The sequence below is a fragment of the Hypanus sabinus genome, chromosome 10 (genome assembly GCF_030144855.1).
Source record: "Hypanus sabinus isolate sHypSab1 chromosome 10, sHypSab1.hap1, whole genome shotgun sequence".
NCBI lineage: Eukaryota > Metazoa > Chordata > Chondrichthyes > Myliobatiformes > Dasyatidae > Hypanus > Hypanus sabinus.
This window is the reverse complement of record NC_082715.1, coordinates 126,302,843-126,321,314: the sequence shown is the minus strand read 5'-3', so window position 1 is coordinate 126,321,314 and position 18,472 is coordinate 126,302,843. Positions and strand designations below refer to the sequence as shown.

Genomic DNA, 18,472 nt, shown 5'->3' with positions numbered 1-18,472 from the left:
AGAGTGCAGAGACATTTGCAATTTCCCAGTCCTTTGTAACCATGCTAGAGTATACTTATTCTTGAAAGATCATTACTAGTGGCATACAATCTCTTCAGCTATCTCTTTCAGAACCTTGGGCTGTATTCTATCAGGTCCAGATGACTTATCTACATTATCTACACTTATGTTTTCAAGTACCTTTCCCTAGTAATAGCAACAGCACTCATTCTGCCCCCTGACACTTTTGAACCTCAGGCATACCACTAGTGTCTTCCAGTGAAGACTGATGCAAGATACTTATTCAATTCATCTGCCATTTCCTCGTTCCTCATTACTATCTCTCCAGCATCATTTTCCAGCAGTCCGCTATATACTCTCACCTCTCTTTTAACTCCTTATATATCTGAAAAAACTTTTGGTATCCGCTTTGATATTATTGGCAAACTTACCTTTATATTTCATTTCTCCCCTATGGCTTTTTTTAGTTACCTTCTTTAAATGAATGTATGTTATACACCTTAGTCCAGAGGAAAGCTGTCTCATTCAACTGTATTCATGTATGGTTTGAGTGATAATTAAACTTGATTTGATTTGATTCTGTTACTTTTTAAAGTTTCCCAATCATCTAACCTCCCACTAGTTTTTCCTCTATTATATGCTGTCTATTTTGCTTTTGTGGTAGCTTTGACTGCCCTTGTTAGCCTTTAGAATACTTGACCTCCACCACATCTGCTCCCTGGATGCGACCCTCCTTTCCAGATCATCAATGATGTCTTCCTTCTCCAAAGAACGGGGCTTCCCTTCCTCCACTACTGATGCTACCCTCACCTGTATCTCCTCCATTTCCTGAACATCTTGGCTCACACTATCTTCCTGCCACCTTAACAGTGATATAGTTCCTTTCCTCCTTACCTACCACCCCATGAGCCTCCACATCTAACACATCGTCCTCCGCATCTTCTGCCATATCCAAGGTGATCCTGCCACTAAAAATTTCCTTACCTCCCTGCCCCACTTTCTGCAGGGATCGTTCCCTCCGCGATTCCCTTGTCCATTCTCCCTTCCCCACTAACCTCCCTCCCAAAGTTTATCCCTGCAAGCAGCCCAAATATTACACCTGACCATACACCTCCTCCCTCACCTCCATTCAGGGCTCCAAACATTCCTTCCGGGTGAGGCAACACCTCACCTGCAAATCTGCTGGGATCGCCTATTGTGTCTGGTGCTCCCAATGCGGCCTCCTCTACATTGGCGAGACCCATTGTAAATTGGGGGATGCTTCATCAAGCGCCTCTGCTCTACCTGTCAAAAGTAGGACTTCCCAGTGATTAAATATTTCAATTCTGACTCCCAGTCCTATTCAAACACGTCAGTCCATGGCCTCTTCTTGTGAATCTTGATTTCTCCTTCTGACAATTTTTCCCTCCCCCTCCCATCCTTTCTTCTTCCCCACCCTGGCCTTTTACCTCTTCTCGTCTGCCTATCACTTCCCCTGAGTCCCCTCTTCTTTCCCTTTCTCCCGTGGTCCACTTTCCTCTCCCATCAGCTTTCTTCTTCTCCAGCCCTTTACCTTTCTCACCCATTTGGCTTCACCTGTTACCTTCTATCTAACTTTCTCCCCCTCCCTCCACCTTTTTATTCTGACATCTTCCCCCTTCCACTTCAGTCCTGAAGAAGGATCTCGGCTCGAAACATTGACTGTTTATTCACTTGCATATACAGATATGCTGCCTGACCTTTTGAGTTCCCCTAGCATTTTGTGTGTGTCACTTTGGAGTTTCAGCATCTGCAGACTTTCTCATGCTTATAATACTGCTTCATCTTTTTGGTTGTATCTCTCCTGCACCTTCCAAACTGCGCTCAGAAACTCCAGCCATTGCTGCCCAGCTGTCATCCCTGCCACTGTCCCCTTCCAAACAACTTTGGTTGGCTCTTCTCTCATGCCTCTGTAATCCCCTTTACTCCACTGTAATACTGAAACATCTGACTTTAGCTTCTCCCTGTCAGATTGCACGGTAAATTCTATTCTATTATTCTCTGACTCCTAAGAGTTCCTTTACCTTAAGCTCCCAAGTCAAATCTAGTTCATTAACAACGCCCAATCCAGAAAAGCTGATCCCCAGTGGTCTCAGTCACAGCCTGTTCTAAAAGCCATCTTTTAGGCATTCTACAAATTCTCTTTCTTGAGATCCAAAATCAGCTCCAACCTGATTTTCCCACCAACCTGATTTTCCCAATCTACATGCGTATTGAAACTTCCAACAACACAGTGATGCCAACAATGTCATACCTGCCAATCTCTAGCTGCACTAAAAAAAATCATCAACCTATACTGTGTGCATTCAAATATAATACATTTAGTCCTGTATCCATCACCCTTTTAATTTATTGTCTCCTTTTTACGCTACAACTCATCCCATTGATTGCAATTTTGCCCTATCATAGGCCTATCCTTCCTGACAGTCTCACTACACACTGTCCTTTCTTGTAAGCCAACAGCCCTGTCCTCAGCCCTCTCACTCTGGTTCTCAACTCTCTGCCAAACTAGTTTAAACCCTCCCCAAAAGCTTTAGCAAACCTACTTGCAAGTATATTGGCCCCCCTCAGGTTCAGGTGTAACCCATCCCTTTTGTACGAGTCATAGGTTACCCTGACTCATCCCAATGATCCAGATATCTGAAACCCTACCCGCTGCACCATCTTCTCAGCCATACATTCATCTGCCAAACCATCTGATTCTTACCCTCAATGGCAGGTGGTACAGGCAGCAATCCGGAGATTGCTACCCCGGGGGTCCTGCTTTTCAGCTTTCTACCTAGCTCCTTAAATTCTCTCTTCAGGACCTCGTCACTTTTCCTACCTATGTCATTGCCAAGACCTCTGGCTGCTCACTGTCCACCTTTAGAATGTTGTGGCCCCCATACGAAATGTCTCTGACCCTGGCACTCGGGCATCTCTGAAATGTGATAGATTGAAAGGGTTGTCCAGGTTGCCCCGTGTTCAGGTGGCCTTCCCCGACTGAAGTTCAGGTTCTTTTTCTAAGTACCAACTCTGGCTGGAAAATTGATCAAGTTTATCAGTTCACCCTTCCAGTCGCCGTAGCTAAACTGTTAATTTTTCATATTCTCAAATAGCTCATTCATGCAAAAATTTTAGAAATAATTGCAACAACTTTAAAATGGCTCGTACGATCTCTTGCTTTTCTTCCAGGCTTTATTAAGATACTTCTTTTAAATGTGCTATGAGCTGTCCATGGGACATGAAACCTACAGTATTCATACCATTTACACATTAATTGTGCATTATTTACATTTTGTTCTACTGGTTAACAAATTGGGTATTTTTCAATGTAATTATGGCTGGTTAACAAATTGGGTATTTTTCAATGTAATTATGGCTGATTAACAAAGGATGCAAATCAATGTGAAGGGGATTACCATCAATTTTGGGAAGAGGACAATTTTATTTCAATAAGTCATTGACAGTTGTTGCTGTCTTGTTCAGGACGATCGCTTCCATCTCACCATCGAGCCGATCGCGTGCACTGCGTAAAGTAAGGTGGCTATGAATGCAAACACCTGAAACAACAGGATTCAAAGGACATTTATTATCAAAGTATGTCTTCAGTATACAACCCTGAGATTCATCTTCCCACAGACAGCCTTGAAACAAAGAAGAACCATGGAAAAAAACATCCAACCCCCCCACATCATTCCCCAAAGTACGTAAAAATAAACCATGAAAACAGCAACAGAAAAAAATGTGTGAAAACACAGGGTGTAAGACACATAATCAAAAAGCATATTTCAGTTCAGACACACAAGCGTTTTGTCAGAATATAATATGTTAATGAAAATATTTATCCAGTGTCACTCCAAAAATGTATGCAGACCAAATTATGTTCTCAGAAAATTTCATGAAATATCTACCAACACAGGAGAACCCAGAAGAGATCGGCATTTGTGGCCAGGCGGGAGCCAAGCCTCAAGAGTGCAAACTTTCAGCCCTCTTCTGAAAGCACCATTTCAGCTGAAGCAAGGAGAGATTATCCAAACCAAAACTTCAACTTCCACTCATTGCTATCTGGTAACCTTTCAATGCAGGCACAGAGGTCAGAGGCCAGAGTGGGCTCACCTATAATGCAATCAGCATGAATACCACCAACGCCTTCCTGACCAGATCTGTTAATATAAAACTGGACAAGGAAGGCAGGAACAGAATTTCTCCATCAGTTATTGAGTAGAGAATTCTCTACAAGAAGGCGCAGGAATGGGTTCTTCATCCCATGATGACTGTGCAAACCAAGATGCCAATTTAACCTAATCCCATCTGCCTGCACGTGGTCGAGCGCTCTCCTTCCACTGCCTGTCCAAATGTCTCTTAAACATTCCTGTACGCGGCAGCAGGGCGGTTAGCACGATGCTATTACAGCTCGGGGCGTTCTGGAGTTTGGAGTTCTATCCCAGCACCATTCCGTAAGGGGATTGTACGTTCTCCCCATGGAATGCGTGGGTTTCCCCTGGGTGTTCCAGGTTCTTCCCACAGTCCAAAGACGTACAGGTTAGTAGGTTAATTGGTCATTGTAAATTGTCCCGTGATTAGGCTAAGGTTAATCAAGTTTTTGGGGGATTATTCAAAGGGCTGGAAGAACCTACTCCACACTGTATCGCTAAATAATAGAAAAATAGATAAATAAATATAAATTAAGTATCTGCTCTACACCACAACACATTCCAGACACCTTCTCATGCTCAGTGTGAAACGACTTGCCTCATCCAGCTACTTCAGACTCTCTGTCTCTCACTTTAAACCTCTACCCTCTTACTTACCTACTGCTCAGAACAATATTGGGCAGCAATGAAGGTTCTACATCTGCCTGTTTTTTGGCCACTCGGATGTAGATGGATTCTTCAATGCAGTTTCCATAATAGTTCTGTTTTACCATTCAGGGTGGTTAGCCTTGAGCTGAACCCCCAACCCTGGAGGGCTGGTAGACCACTATTCTCTGCCCTCCATCTTTTGACCTGTTTGGCATGAGTGGCCATATCAAGAACCAAAGCATAAAGCCCTGACTCCAGCCAGCATAGCTGTCCAGGACACTGAGGCACGCAAGCCTCCAGGCCACAATAAGTTGAGGTCCTCTTGGAGGTCCACTCTCTAGTACCTGACTTTCCCACCATGGTAGAAAGACTCCAACTCTTACACTTTTTCTAAACTGGATGGATGATAACACTAAATCGTCACCGAGGAGCTCTCTTGGTCCGTCAACACAACCTTGATAGCAGGGAAGACACAACAGCAACTGTAATACCTGAGGAGCTGAAGGAGAGCTAATAAATGGCTGACCGGCTCTTATTGATGTGCGATAGAGAGGATATTGACATACGGAATGACAGTGCGGTACGAGTTGCAGCAAGACAGATCACAAAGCACTCCAGTGGGTGACTAGGATGTCTCAGCTCATCGCTGGGACTCAACTACCAGACCTGGAGACCATCTACAACTCTCGATGCCTACGGTGAGCTTGTAACATCACTAAAGACCCATCCCATCCCGGACACTGTCTGTTCGATCTCTTACCATCTGGGAAGAGATACAGAAAGAGTTTAGACAAGACAGTAAGACTGAAAGGCAGCTTCTTCCTGGGGGGCTGTTGTGCAGATGAATAATGTGACACCCCAGCTTGCCAATGGCCACTAAGTGTTAGGAAATATCAAAGTCACTTGCTACATGTAAATAAGCAATTTTTTCTAAATTAAGCCATACCACATGCATTGTAGATATCTGCTTTGCATAGACTGGAGTAGCATTACAATCTTGTTGCCTTGAGCAATGACTATAAAGTCCTATTCTATATGTGATCCACACATCGATGGGTATATGAGACAGTAGTTACCTATTGATCTGTAGCCTGGAAAAGATACTTTCAGAAGAGGGAGCAAGAATATAAACAACAAAGTACATGATCCTGATGTGAAACGTTCAAAAAGTAGTTCAGTTACTTAACAGATATCATTTCCCAAAGATTTATCATTTCTACATACTAGTATCAGTAAGGCAAGCATTAAAGTTATTCATGCAACATTCCTTTATCTGCTCTGTAGCACTCCTCTGTTGGATCTGTCCCTCCAAAAGTTCTACTGTGCTCTAACTAATTAGGTGGAACTGATCCATTGGGTTGAATGTGTTCTTCTGCCCCCATGTTCCCCTGTTATTTGCTGCAGGTGCTAACCAATTCAAAGTAAACAGTGTATTGAATGAACTATCATTGTTGAGCGTCAATCACCTGCAGGGTGAAGAAGTTGCCCTTCAGGTTCCTATTCTCACCCTCACCCTGTGTCTTTTGGTTCTTAATTCCCCAACCATGGAGAAAAGATTGTGTATTTACTCTATCTGTGTCCTTCGTAATTTTATACACCCCTGTAAGATGACCCCTTATTCTCTTACACCCTGTGAATTAAGTCCCAGCCTGCTCAGCCTCTCTCGTAACTCAGTCCCTTGAGTCCTGGCAACATTCTTGTAAATCTCTTCTCCACTCTTTCCAACTTAATGAGACCTTTCTCACAGCAGGACGACCAAAACTGAACACAGTATTCCAAATGTGCTCATGACCCCCCCACCTCAGCCCACTTCAATCACTTTGCTGACAGAGTTAGACGACCGTAGCACTGCTCATGTAGAGAGTCGACTGCAAAGCTCTGACTCTCCCCCCACAGTACACACAGCAATGGTTCAGCAGGCTACAATATTTAGCTAATATATGTGGTTGAAAATCTCCTGATATACTTTTTGCCTTGGATTCTAACTAAATTTCCTGATTTTTGTTTGCAGATCCCCTGAGTGGACACAGCCACCTCATCCAATGGTCATTTGATACACATGAACACCAAATTCCAGAAAACTATGTCCATTTGTTAAATAGTATACCGATTGTCCATACAGAGTAGGTGCTCCACGTGTAAGATTATTTCAATAAATATAAAGTTACTTACTGAGGCGGCAATGTTGAGCTGATATTTCTCAAGTGTGCTAGGATGGGAAAAACCAATGAAATATATTTTTGTGTCTCTAGCCTGCATGACAGCAATACTTAAGTAAAGCGCAGTTGCAGCAAAGTGGTAGAAAGCATCCTGAAAGATAAAAAGTGACACAGAATTAGAAATTAATCAGTCTAATAATTTCACAATTAATTTCCTCAAAGCCTCAGATAGTATTTGTTCTGTCCATTGAGAAAGTTCTATGAAATGGGATCAATATTTAACCTTAGACTGAGGAAAAAAGTAAATAACAGTTTCTGGGAATCTGAAATAAAACAGAAAATACTAGAAGTAACCATTTGATCAACTAGCAATAGTGGATCTTTGGTAATTTCTGTTGTTCACTAATGCTTTTATTGTCTTCATTCACTCTGTTAATCCTTTTTGTAACTTATCTCCTGCTGCCAATCTAGAACACAGAACATAGAAATCTACAGCACATTATGGCCCTTCTGCCCACAATGTTGTGCCGACCATGTAACCTACTCTAGAAACTGTCTAGAATTTAACTAGCACATGACCCTCTATTTATCTAATCTCCATGTACCTATCAAAGAGTCTCTTAAAAGACCCTATTGTCTCCACTTCCACCACCGCTGCTGGCAGTGCAATCCAAGCCCCCACGATTCCCTGCATGAAAAACTTACCCCTGACATTCCCTCGGTACCTATTTTCAAACACCTTAAAACTATGCCCCCTTATGTTAGCTATTTCAACCCCGGAAAAATGCCTCTGGCTATCCACACAATCAATGCCCTCATCCTCCATCGCTCTAAGGAGAAAAGGCCAAGTTCACTCAACCTATTTTCATAAGGTAGGCCCTCCAATCCGGGCAACACTCTTGTAAATCTCCGCTGCACTGTCTATAGTATCCACATCCTTCCTATAGTGGGGTGAAAACAATACTCCAAGTGGGGTCTGACCAAGGTCTTATATAGCTGTAACATTACCTCACGGCTCTTGAATTCAATCCCATGGTTGACGAATGTCAGCACACCATAGGCCTTCTTAACAACACTGTCAACCTGCGCAGCAGCTTTGAGTGTCCTTTGGACTCAGACTCTAAAATCCCTCTGAACCTCCACACTGCCAAGAGTTTTACCATTAATATTATATTCTGTCTCCAAATATGACCTATCAAAATGAACCACTTCACACTTACCTGGGTTGAAGTCCATCTGCCACTTCTCAGCCTAGTTCTGCATCCTATCGATGTCCCGCTGTAACCTCTGACAACTCTCCAGACTATCCACAACACCCACAACCTTTGTGTCATCAGCAAACTTACTAACCCACCCTTCTACTTCCTCACCCAGGTCATTTATAATAGTCACAAAGAGGAGGGGTCCCAGAATGGATCCCTGCAAAACACAGCTGGTCATCGAACTCCATATAGAATATGAACCATCTACAACCACCTTTACCATCTGTGGACAAGCCTATTCTGGATCCCATGCCTTCTTACTTTCTGAAGGAGCCTTGCAAGGGGAACCTTATCAATTGCCTTACAGAAATCTATATACACTACATAGACCTTTGTTCTCTCTGTTCTTCTCCTCGTTAGCTAAGATGGTCCACAGCTAAATGGGATCAAAAATAAGATCTTGTCATCTCCACAGAGGACAGCCAAGCCTTCAATCAGTTCCAGCCACTGGTAGCGCTCCCAGGTTGTGGGAGATTTTGAACCAGGTTTCTGTTCCCTTAGGGAAACAGCTTGGGAGTTAAAATCAACCACTTTGCAGTAACGCAGGTCCTTTGCTGTCGTATAAAACTACATCCAGCAAGTTTAGCATTGTTCTTTATTTATCTCTCCAGATTATGGAAATAAAATTTGAGCAAGATTTTTTCTGTGTGATGTAGAATGCATAAAACATACCAACGTAATCCACACTGACGAATGGTTCTGAGCTCCACACATGTAAATTATCAGCAACAATGTGGTCACAATGTGACAGGTGACCGATACAAACATTAACCAGCCTTGGTACTCCTGAAATATGGATAGAAGATCGGTAGAAGCCACAAGGATCCAAACCAGACTACCAAAAACCTATAAAGTTAAAAACAAATCAAAACATTTAGATGTGGAACTTCTGTCCAGAGTAGCACACACATAACCTCAGTTATTATCAAGGGTTGAGACTCAGTATTAACAGTGGGGTCATGGAAGGCAATTCATCCCCTCAAGGGCTGGAGTAGTTCAGGGCTCACATTTTCCAAAGCAGGTGCCTGCAGTTGAAAGAATAGGTTCAAAGCTTATTAACAGAAACGGTATTCCATTTGGACCGGCAGGGTGGAAATACATCTCTACCAAAGGAGGTCTCAGGCACTCCTTCCCTCCACTCGCCTGCAGGTCACCCTTGTGCAAGATGTATCACCTGTCTATCCCCCATACAAGGGGTGACCTGCAAGTTAGCAGAGAGAAAAAGAGTCTTATACATCCTTTGGTAAAGATATATCTACCAAATCAGGAGCATGTGAAGCCATGGGAGCAGGTGGTGGATGCCACTAGACAGACAATCTGTGAAGAGTATCAATAATGGCTGAGGTCACCCATCTTCTGAAGATACTGCCCAGAAGAAAGCAATGGCAAGCTACTTCTGTAGAAAAAATTGCCAAGGACTATCATGGTCATGGAAAGAATTAGATGGCCACATCATGACACAGAACGTAATGAACAAATGATATTCCAGTGCAGCAAGAAATGTGGTGGAGGAACTCAGCAGGTCAAGCAGCATCGCTGGGGAGGGAAGGGACTGTTGACATTTCAGACCAAAACTGTGTATCAAGTCCCAAAACAACAATGCTTCCCGAAGATAGATGTTCCTCAAGCCAAGGAATTCCTCCAGCAGATTATTTGTTGCTCTGGACTCCAGTATGTATGAGGAGTGACTGATAAGCTTGGTAAGCTTGGAGTGACTGATAAGCTAAGGTAGAAGGAGTCGATTTTAGAAAACCTAGCACATTTATTTTTCAACATAGCCCCCTCCTACATTTACACACTTAGTCCAGCGGTCGTGGAGCATACGAGTCTTGGACCTCCAGAAAGTGTTCACAGCAGGGGTGATTGATAAGTTCATGGCCTAAGGTAGAAGGAGATGAGTTATACAGCTCTCGTTACATGCACATGCAGTTCAACTCTTTGAGTGATTATGTAGGAAGATTGGTTAATAACTCACCTACTTCTACCTTAGGCCATGAACTTATCAATCACCCCTGATGAGTTATTAACTGTTGAGTTATTAACCAAACTTCCTGCATAATCACTCAAAGAGTTGAACTGCATGTGCATGTAACGAGAGCTGTATAACTCATCTCCGTCTATCTTAGGCCACAAACTTATCAATCACCCCTCGTACAATCTTTGGTGCCTCCACGATATTCCAGTGATTGTGCAGGTTCCCTAGGGATAGAGTGAAGCAGTAAGCAGTGATTCATTCAAGTTCACAACGTGGACCCTGCCAACATCAAGCATCCACTCACACTAAACCCTACTTTTTATTCTCCCACGTTCCTATCCAGTCCACCCAGATTCACCATGCAGGGAAAAAAATTAAAAGGGACGTGAGGGGCAACTTCTTCCTACAGCAGGTGGTCTGAAAAAGGAAAAATAATGATGTTTAAACAGATAGGAAACTTTAGAGGGACATGAATCAAATATGATAAATGGAACTAGTGTAGGTAAGCATTTCGGTCAGCCTGGATGAGTTGGGCTGAAGGGCCAACTCTATGACTTTAACACCAGGGGCAATTGACAGTGATCAGTTCACCAACCAAGATGCAAGTCTATGAGCTGTAGAGGGTAACCAGAGTATCTGGAGGAAGCCCACATGGTCACAGGGAGAACCTGCAAACTCCACAAAAACAGTGGTGGAGATCAGACTAGAACCCAGGTCGCTGAAGCGGTGCTGAATGGCTGAAACAGCAGCAATGGCTTTCTGCCACTCTAGTGCTTTGTGGGAACATTTTAAGAGGCCAAAGAAAGAGTGGTCAGAATGGGGGTGATTATGGGGAATTAAAGCACAGTTAACATTAGCTCATTAGCCCACTATAGGCTGAGTGGAGGTAGTGGTCAGCCAACTAGCTTTCTTCAATGTAGATTATCAGATTATAAGCACCACATGCAATATAAAGGCTGACACATGAGATGAGATTAAGTTAGTCAGGGTAGCATTCATTCAAGTTTCGAAGAATAGATATGATCTAATTGAAACTTACACTCAGTGGCCATTTTATTTACACCAGATTGTTAATGAAAATATATAATTAAACAATCATGTGGTGGCAATTCAATGCATAAAAGCATGCAGACATGGTCAAGAGGTTCAGGTGTTATTCAGACAACACATCAGAACAGGGAAGAAATCTGATCTCGGAGAAGTTGACCATGTAATGATTGTTGGTGCCAGATGGGGTGTTTTGAGTATCTCAAAAACTGCTGATCTCCTGGGAATTTCATGCACAACAGTCTCTAGAGTTTACTATAGGAAAAACAAAAAGCATCCAGTGAGTGCAGTTCTGTAGGCAAAACCGTCTTGTTAATGAGAGTGGTTAGGGGAGAATGGTGAGACTAATTCCAGTTGACAGGAAGACAACAATTACTCAAATAACCACACATTACATCAGTCTTGTGCAGAAGAGCATCTCTAAACACACAACACGTTGAACCTTGAAATGGATGGGTTACAGCAGCAGAAGACCATGAACATACACTCATGGCCACGTTATTAGGTGCAGGAGCTCTAGAATAGTGGAGCTTAGTTTTTGGACAAGAAATCGAAGATGGGCATTAGGAGAATTCAAGAGATAATGGTCATGTGAGATTTTCTGCCACAGAGGGATGTAGAGTGCATGCACCGAATATATTGAAGAAGTTGAAAGATGCATTTCGAAACACAATAGCCAAGGGAAGGAGATGGAGCTGTTGTATTGAGATAGAGGATCAGCCATGATGAAATTGAATGAGAAAGCAAGCTGGAAGGGCTGAATGCCCTCCTGTCCTATTTTCTATGTTAAGTGCACGGAGTTACTGCTTTGGATGGAAGAACACTTTGGGTCTCTGGATGGCAAGAAGATTGCCTGAGAATGGTAATGGTTGATATAAATGGTAGAGCAAGCAAGAGTGTTGTGGAATGGGCAGTTCCTTCAGAATATCTTCCTGTTTCCACCTCAGGGTGAAGGTTGGCAACAGCTAATTATTACAAATCCATGGACTGATTGCTATCCCCACTATGCCACACCTCAACCTGTTCCCGAGAAGGACTCCATTCCCTTCTCACTGTTTCTCCATCTCTGATATATCTGCTATGATTGCCTGTACCTTCTCTAACAGTTGCTTTGAGTGTAATGAGGAAACTGAGAGGCAACTATCTTTGCAGAGATGGTGATCCACATATGGAATGAGTTGCCAGAGGAAGTGACTTGCTACTGCCCATTACACTGTGGGCGTTTCGGACAGCAATGAAATTCTCCATCTCTGGCAGTGTTCAGTGCTCCTTCATCATGTCAGTAGCTCAGTTTTCACTGCTATCTGTCATTTAAGTGCCTGGTGGAAACTCAGGAATACTGCCACTCTCAGATGTTTGACAATTCTTTATTGCTGTTTTCATAACCGTTATGGTTGACCAGTCAGGGTTGTCAGCCCAGTGCTGATCCTCTGAACCTGGAGGACCAGTGGACCACTCTTAGTCTGGCCTCTACCCTTTGACCTGTTTGGCATGGGTCACCCTACCAAGAGCCAAGGTATAAAGCCCTGATTCCAGCCAACATAGCTTTCTGGAACTTTCAAGCACACAAGCCTTCAAACCTTACGACAAGGTTGTGGTCCTCTTGGAGGAGAGAATATTGACACTTTATAAAGGTACTTGGACAGCAACTTGGAGAGGAAAGGTTTAAGAGATTGTGGGCCCAAAGCTAGGAAATGGAATTAACTATGATGAGCAGTTTGATAGGCATTGATGAGTTGCTTCTAAGGACCCGTTCCTGCTCTGTATGACTCTATGACTCTATTAGGTGACAGAGTTCTCAGAGTTCTCTATTTCTACCTCTTATCTCCTCTCCTTCCAGTCAGAATAAGGATTGCATTTGTTTCTTATCCTCACCATCTGTCCCACTGAACTCAAACAACTCTTACCATCAGACACATTGTTCGCCAACTCCAACAGCTGTACACCTTATCACTGCACACATGCAACTCCTGGCCTTGTATTTCATCTCTTCCTAGTACCAATTGCCTACAGAGTCCTTCTAGGTGAAGCAGCAGTTCACTTCTTCCTATTGTATTGCATCTGGTGCTCACTATCACTAGAGAAACCAAAGATGACCCGTTTGCAAAGAATCACCATTCAGTCCAGAAGGGTAGCCCTCAGCTTCCAATTACATCCTTGTTCATCTCCAATTTTCAATTTCCTTTGTTTGGGCTCTTAGACAATTGTAATGTAAGTTTAAGGAACAGCACCTAATCTTCCATCTAGGCCTTAGGCTCCAATGGTGAATGATATTTTCAGGTAGCTGACTTTTCTGTTTGTGATGAAACTGCTGGCTCAGATTTAAATTTCATCCATCTGTAACATTAGCTCATTGATTTCTCTCTGTACACATAAAGCCTGCTCTGTTGGGCATTTCCAGTATGTTTCACAATCCAAACAATTGTTGTGTTCCCCTTTGATACGTTTCATTCTTCTAACTCTAATTCATCCAGTGGCACTTACATCTGCTGTGATGAAGTGCTTCGTAAGTTTGGTGACCGAACATATCAACTCCTGCCTGAGAGGCAACAAGGATCCACTCTAATTTGCCTACCGTCACAGAAGGTCTACAGCAGATTCATTTTGTTGACTCTTCACTCAATCCTGGAACATCTGGACAGCAAAGATACAAACATCAGGATGCTCTTTATTGACTCAGCTCGGCATTCAATACTATCATCCTATCAAAACTAGCAATAAGCTTCAAGACCTTGGCCTCAGTAAGTCCTTTTGCAATTGGATCCTCAATTTCCACACTTGCAGACCCCAGTCAGTTCAGATTAGCAACAATGTCTCCTCTATAAACTCCATCAGCACAAGTGCACCACAAGGCTGTGTGCCTAGCCCCCTACTCTACTCACTTTACACTTGTGACTGTGAGGCTCCCACTCCAATCCTGTTTTTAAGTTTGCTGGCAACACCACTGTTGTTGGACAAGTCAAAGGTGGTGACTAAAAAGCATATAGGAGGGAGATTGAAAATCTGGCTGAATGTTGCCACAGCAACCTCTCAGTCAATGTCAGTGAGACCAGGGGAAAGATTATTTACCTCAGGAGGAGGAAACTGGAGAAGAATGAGCCAGTCTATGATTCTAAAACTTTGACTAACTTGTATAGATGTGCAGTAGAAAGTATATTGACTGGTTACATCACAGCCTCGTATGGAAACAAAAATGTCCTCGAATGGAAAAACCTACATAAAGTAGTGGATACAGCCTTGTCTATCAAGGGCAAAGCTTTCTCCACCATTGGAAACATCTACAAGTAGCACTGTCACAGGAAAGCAGAACCCATCATCAAGGACCCCACCACCCAGGCCACGCTCTCTTCTCGCTGCTGCCATCAGAAAGAAGGTCCAGGAGCCTCAGGACTCACACCACCAAGTTACTCGCCCTCAACCATCAGCTCTTGAAGGAGAGAGGATAACTTCACTTGCATCATCACTGAGATGTTTTCACAAGCTATGGACTCATTTTCAAGGACTCTTCATCTCATGCTCTTGATATTTATTGTTTGTTTATTTATTTATTATTATTATTTATTTTTTCCTTTGTATTTGCACAGTTTGTGCCCTTTACACATTGGTTATTTCTCTGTCCTATTGTGTTTCTTGGATTTACTCTGTATGCCCACAAGAAAACAAATCTCCGGGTTGTACTGTACATTATGACGTAAATGCAATTTGATAATAAACTTACCTCGATCTTTTAACTTTGAACTGGGCAGAACCAAAAGCAATTGCTAACTGGACAATATTGATCTCCATGTTATCATAAATATTCCATCTATCTCACCACTCCCTACCCACCCTCAGCCATTCTGCTGATGAATATACACATGAATATTCCATCTATCTCACCACTCCCCACCCACCTTCAGCCATTCTGCTGATGAATATACACATGAATATTCCATCTATCTCACCACTCCCCACCCACCCTCAGCCATCCTGCTGATGAACATACAGATGCTTTAAGGCAGAGGCTGACAGATTCTTGATTGGTCAGGGCTTGATAGGATACGAGAAGAAGGCAGGAGACTGGGGCTGAGAGGAAATTTGGATCAGCCATGATGAAATGGCAGAGCAGTCCTGATGGGCCAAATGGCCTAATTCTGCTCCTATACCTTATGGCCTCTTGAAACATAAAATGCAGCAATTCCTCATTTCCCTCTGGTACAACAACCTTGCCCTTAGATCTTCAGTCTTTTTTTTACCAGGGACCGTATATTTGTTGACAAGATGCTGGGTAAAGAATATTTCATACCCCAGCACTAGCCTGGGCTGGAGGTCTCTCCTCCTCCCTTTCTCTTGGCCGTGATAATACACATTTTTGCAATTAAAGGTGGCGTCCCTGCATGCTTGAGAACTAAGTCCAAGGAGTCCTTCAGATGAATGTGAAATCCCTAGGTCATTAAGATGGTTCAAAATTACTTTACTTAAAGGGCAATTACAAGCTGCAGATTGCAGTGAGAGAAGTTCAGAAGTGTGTTCAGAAGATTTGCAAGCTGCCCACAACACATGGCCATGATTCACCAGCGCAATCTTAATGTCACTTCTCTAACTGTGTGGCGACCTTTGGCTTCTAGTTATCATGCAGTACGTGCATTTCATTCAGTCACGTTGCCCCACCCATTCCTCATCACTGAAATAACTGAGATTGCTTTCCCGCCGCTCCACCTTCTTTCCCCCTTCTTTACTGCTTCTCGCTTCCTCCCCTCCAAAAAATATCCACCTCAAGCTTCTCTTTCTATCTGGCTCCCTCCCCCTTCCTCTTCCGGCAGCCTCTGCTTCCCACCTCCTTTTTGATGCTTACTTTCCTTCAGGCTCCTCCACTCTCCTCATGTTTAGCTGTCCTTTTCTCTAGATGCCTCTTTGCCCTTCCTCTGGAATGTAATTCAGGCAAGATCACAGTATTTCATTTTGCCCAGTTGAACGGACATATGCAGTAAACGGCAGGGCCCTGGAGAGCTTTGTAGAGGTGAGAGACCTAGGTATATAGTTCACTGAAAATAATGAGGCAGAGGTAGATATAGGGGTGCAGAAGGCCTTTAGCACACATGCAATCATCACTCAGGACACTGAGTTCAGGTGTTGGACATCACATTGCAACGATATAGAACCATAAGACATAGGAGCAGAATTAGATCATTTGGTCCATTGAGTTTGCTCCGCTGATCCATTTTCCCTCTCAACCTCATTCGCCTGTCTTCTGCCCATGACTTGTGATGCCCTTACTAATGAAGAACTTAACAACCTCCGGTTTAAACATGCCCAATGACTCGACCTCCACAGTTGTCTGTAGCAATGATTTCTACGGACGCAGCACCTTCTGGCTAAAGGAATTCCAACTCGTCACCACACTTCAGGGATATCCTCATATCCTGAGGCTGTGCCCTCTGAGGCCCTGGACTCCACACTATAGGAAACATCCTCTTCACGGCCACTCTGTCTACACCTTTCAATATTTGATAGGTTTCAATGAGATCTTCATTCTTCCAAACTCCAGCGAGTACAGGCCCAGAGCCTTCAAACATGCCTTGTACATTAACCCTTTCATTCACAAGGTCACCACATCTTTTCTCAGATAAGGGGCACTAAACTGTTCACAATACCCAAGTGCAGTCTGACCAATATCTTACAAAGCCACAGCATTACATCCTTGCTTTTATATTCTAATCCTCTCAAAACAAGTGTGGACATTGCATTTGACTTCCTTACACCAACTCAGCCTTTAGGGAATCATGCACGAGGACTCCCAAGTCCCTTTGCACTTCTGCTTTCTGAATTTGCTCCTTGTTTAGAAAGTAGTCTACACCTTTATTCCTTCTACCAAAGTTCATGACCATACACTCCCCTACGCTGTATTCAATCTGCCACTTCTTTGCCCATTTTCCTAATCAGTTTACGTGCTCCTGCAGACTCTCCGCTTCCTCAACTCTACTGCCCCACCACTTATCTTGGCATCTTCCAAAAACTTGGCTACTGTATTCCATCTTCCAAATTATTGACAGATAATGAGAAAAGAAGAGGTCCCACCTCCGACTCATGCGAAAGACCACCAGTCACTGGCAGCCAGCAAGAAAAGTCCATCTTTATTCCCACTCTTTGCCACCTGCCTGTCAGCCAATCTTTCATCCATGCGAGCATCTCTCCTGTGATATATCTTATTTAGCAGCCTCATGTGTGGCACCTTGTAAAATGCCTTCTAAAAATCCAAGTACCCAACGTACAATGACTCTCTCTTGTCTATCCTGCCTGTTACTTTGTTAAAGAATCTGTCAACTTCCCAAGCACCTTCCTCTTGGTAACAGTGACTCTCCTCATGTCTGCCCCTTATCGCTCTCAAATTCCTGGTGTACTGCTCGTGTCTTCCACAGAGAAGACTGACACAACAGGTTGTTGGTGAGACTGCACTTGCAATATTGTGCGCAATTAGGCTACATGAAGCTGTAAAGTGTGCAGAGGAGGTTCACAGGATTGGAGTGTTGGAGTTATAAGGAGAGGATGGGTAGGCTGGGAGCTTTTCCCTCGAGGGTAAGAGGAGTAACCTGACAGATCTGGATAAAAGTATGAGGGCATAGTTAAGGTGAACGTGCAGAGTCTTTTCTCCCCCAGGGTAGGAAAGCCTAAAACTAAAGGGTTTAGATTGAAGTTGAGAGGGGAAAGACTTAGAAGTGTCCCAAGGGCAAACTTTTTCACAGAAGAATGGTCAGATATGAAATGAGCTGCCAGAGAAGATGTAGATGCTTGAAACAGATTTAAACAGGTACATAGATTGGCAATGTTTCAAGGGGTAGGAACCAAATACAAGTAAGTGGGACTCGATAACCATCTCCTTGATTGGGGGGAGGGTCTCTGTTTCATGTATACCAGGTGTTCATTACCTGTGCACTGAATACCCACACAAATATGAAATATAAAACAAACAAAGACAAGTACAAGTACAGTAATCATATAATAATGCTACTTACGATTTCAGCAACCATCAGGGCATCTGGGAATGATAAAAACACCTTGCACCCAGATGGGATGGGGCTAGATCGATCTGAAGATGACATGGTGTTAAACACAGTGCACAAAAAGCTGATGTGAAGTTTACTGTCTATTGCCAGCACGGTTAGGTTTGTCACTGAATTTATAGTGCAATTTGTGTGACGTCCAGCCTCACAATTAGGAGGCATCTGAAAATGCACCAGTTAACTCTTT

The 18,472-nt window shown here is 43.3% G+C and overlaps 1 protein-coding gene across 1 annotated transcript; it reads right to left on the bottom strand.

The window, feature by feature from the left end:
* Positions 1-3,482: 3,482 nt before the first annotated feature.
* Positions 3,483-18,324, bottom strand: LOC132401355 (myelin and lymphocyte protein-like). Its single transcript, XM_059983486.1, has 4 exons — positions 18,238-18,324; positions 8,896-9,069; positions 6,975-7,112; positions 3,483-3,560 (listed from the first exon to the last, which is right to left on the bottom strand). Exons 1-4 carry the CDS (start codon positions 18,322-18,324, stop codon positions 3,483-3,485), a joined length of 477 nt encoding a protein of 158 aa, XP_059839469.1.
* Positions 18,325-18,472: the final 148 nt, after the last annotated feature.

What these genes read in the sequence shown, in the direction of transcription:
- LOC132401355 (XM_059983486.1), bottom strand. Translation starts at nt 18,324, where the DNA reads ATGTCATCTTCAGATCGATCTAGCCCCATCCCATCTGGGTGCAAGGTG. An exon ending in CCCTGATGGTTGCTGAAATC is followed by an intron (nt 9,070 to 18,237) that starts GTAAGTAGCATT and finishes TTAACTTTATAG; the next exon opens with GTTTTTGGTAGTCTGGTTTG. An exon ending in AGCTCAACATTGCCGCCTCA is followed by an intron (nt 3,561 to 6,974) that starts GTAAGTAACTTT and finishes CTGTTGTTTCAG; the next exon opens with GTGTTTGCATTCATAGCCAC.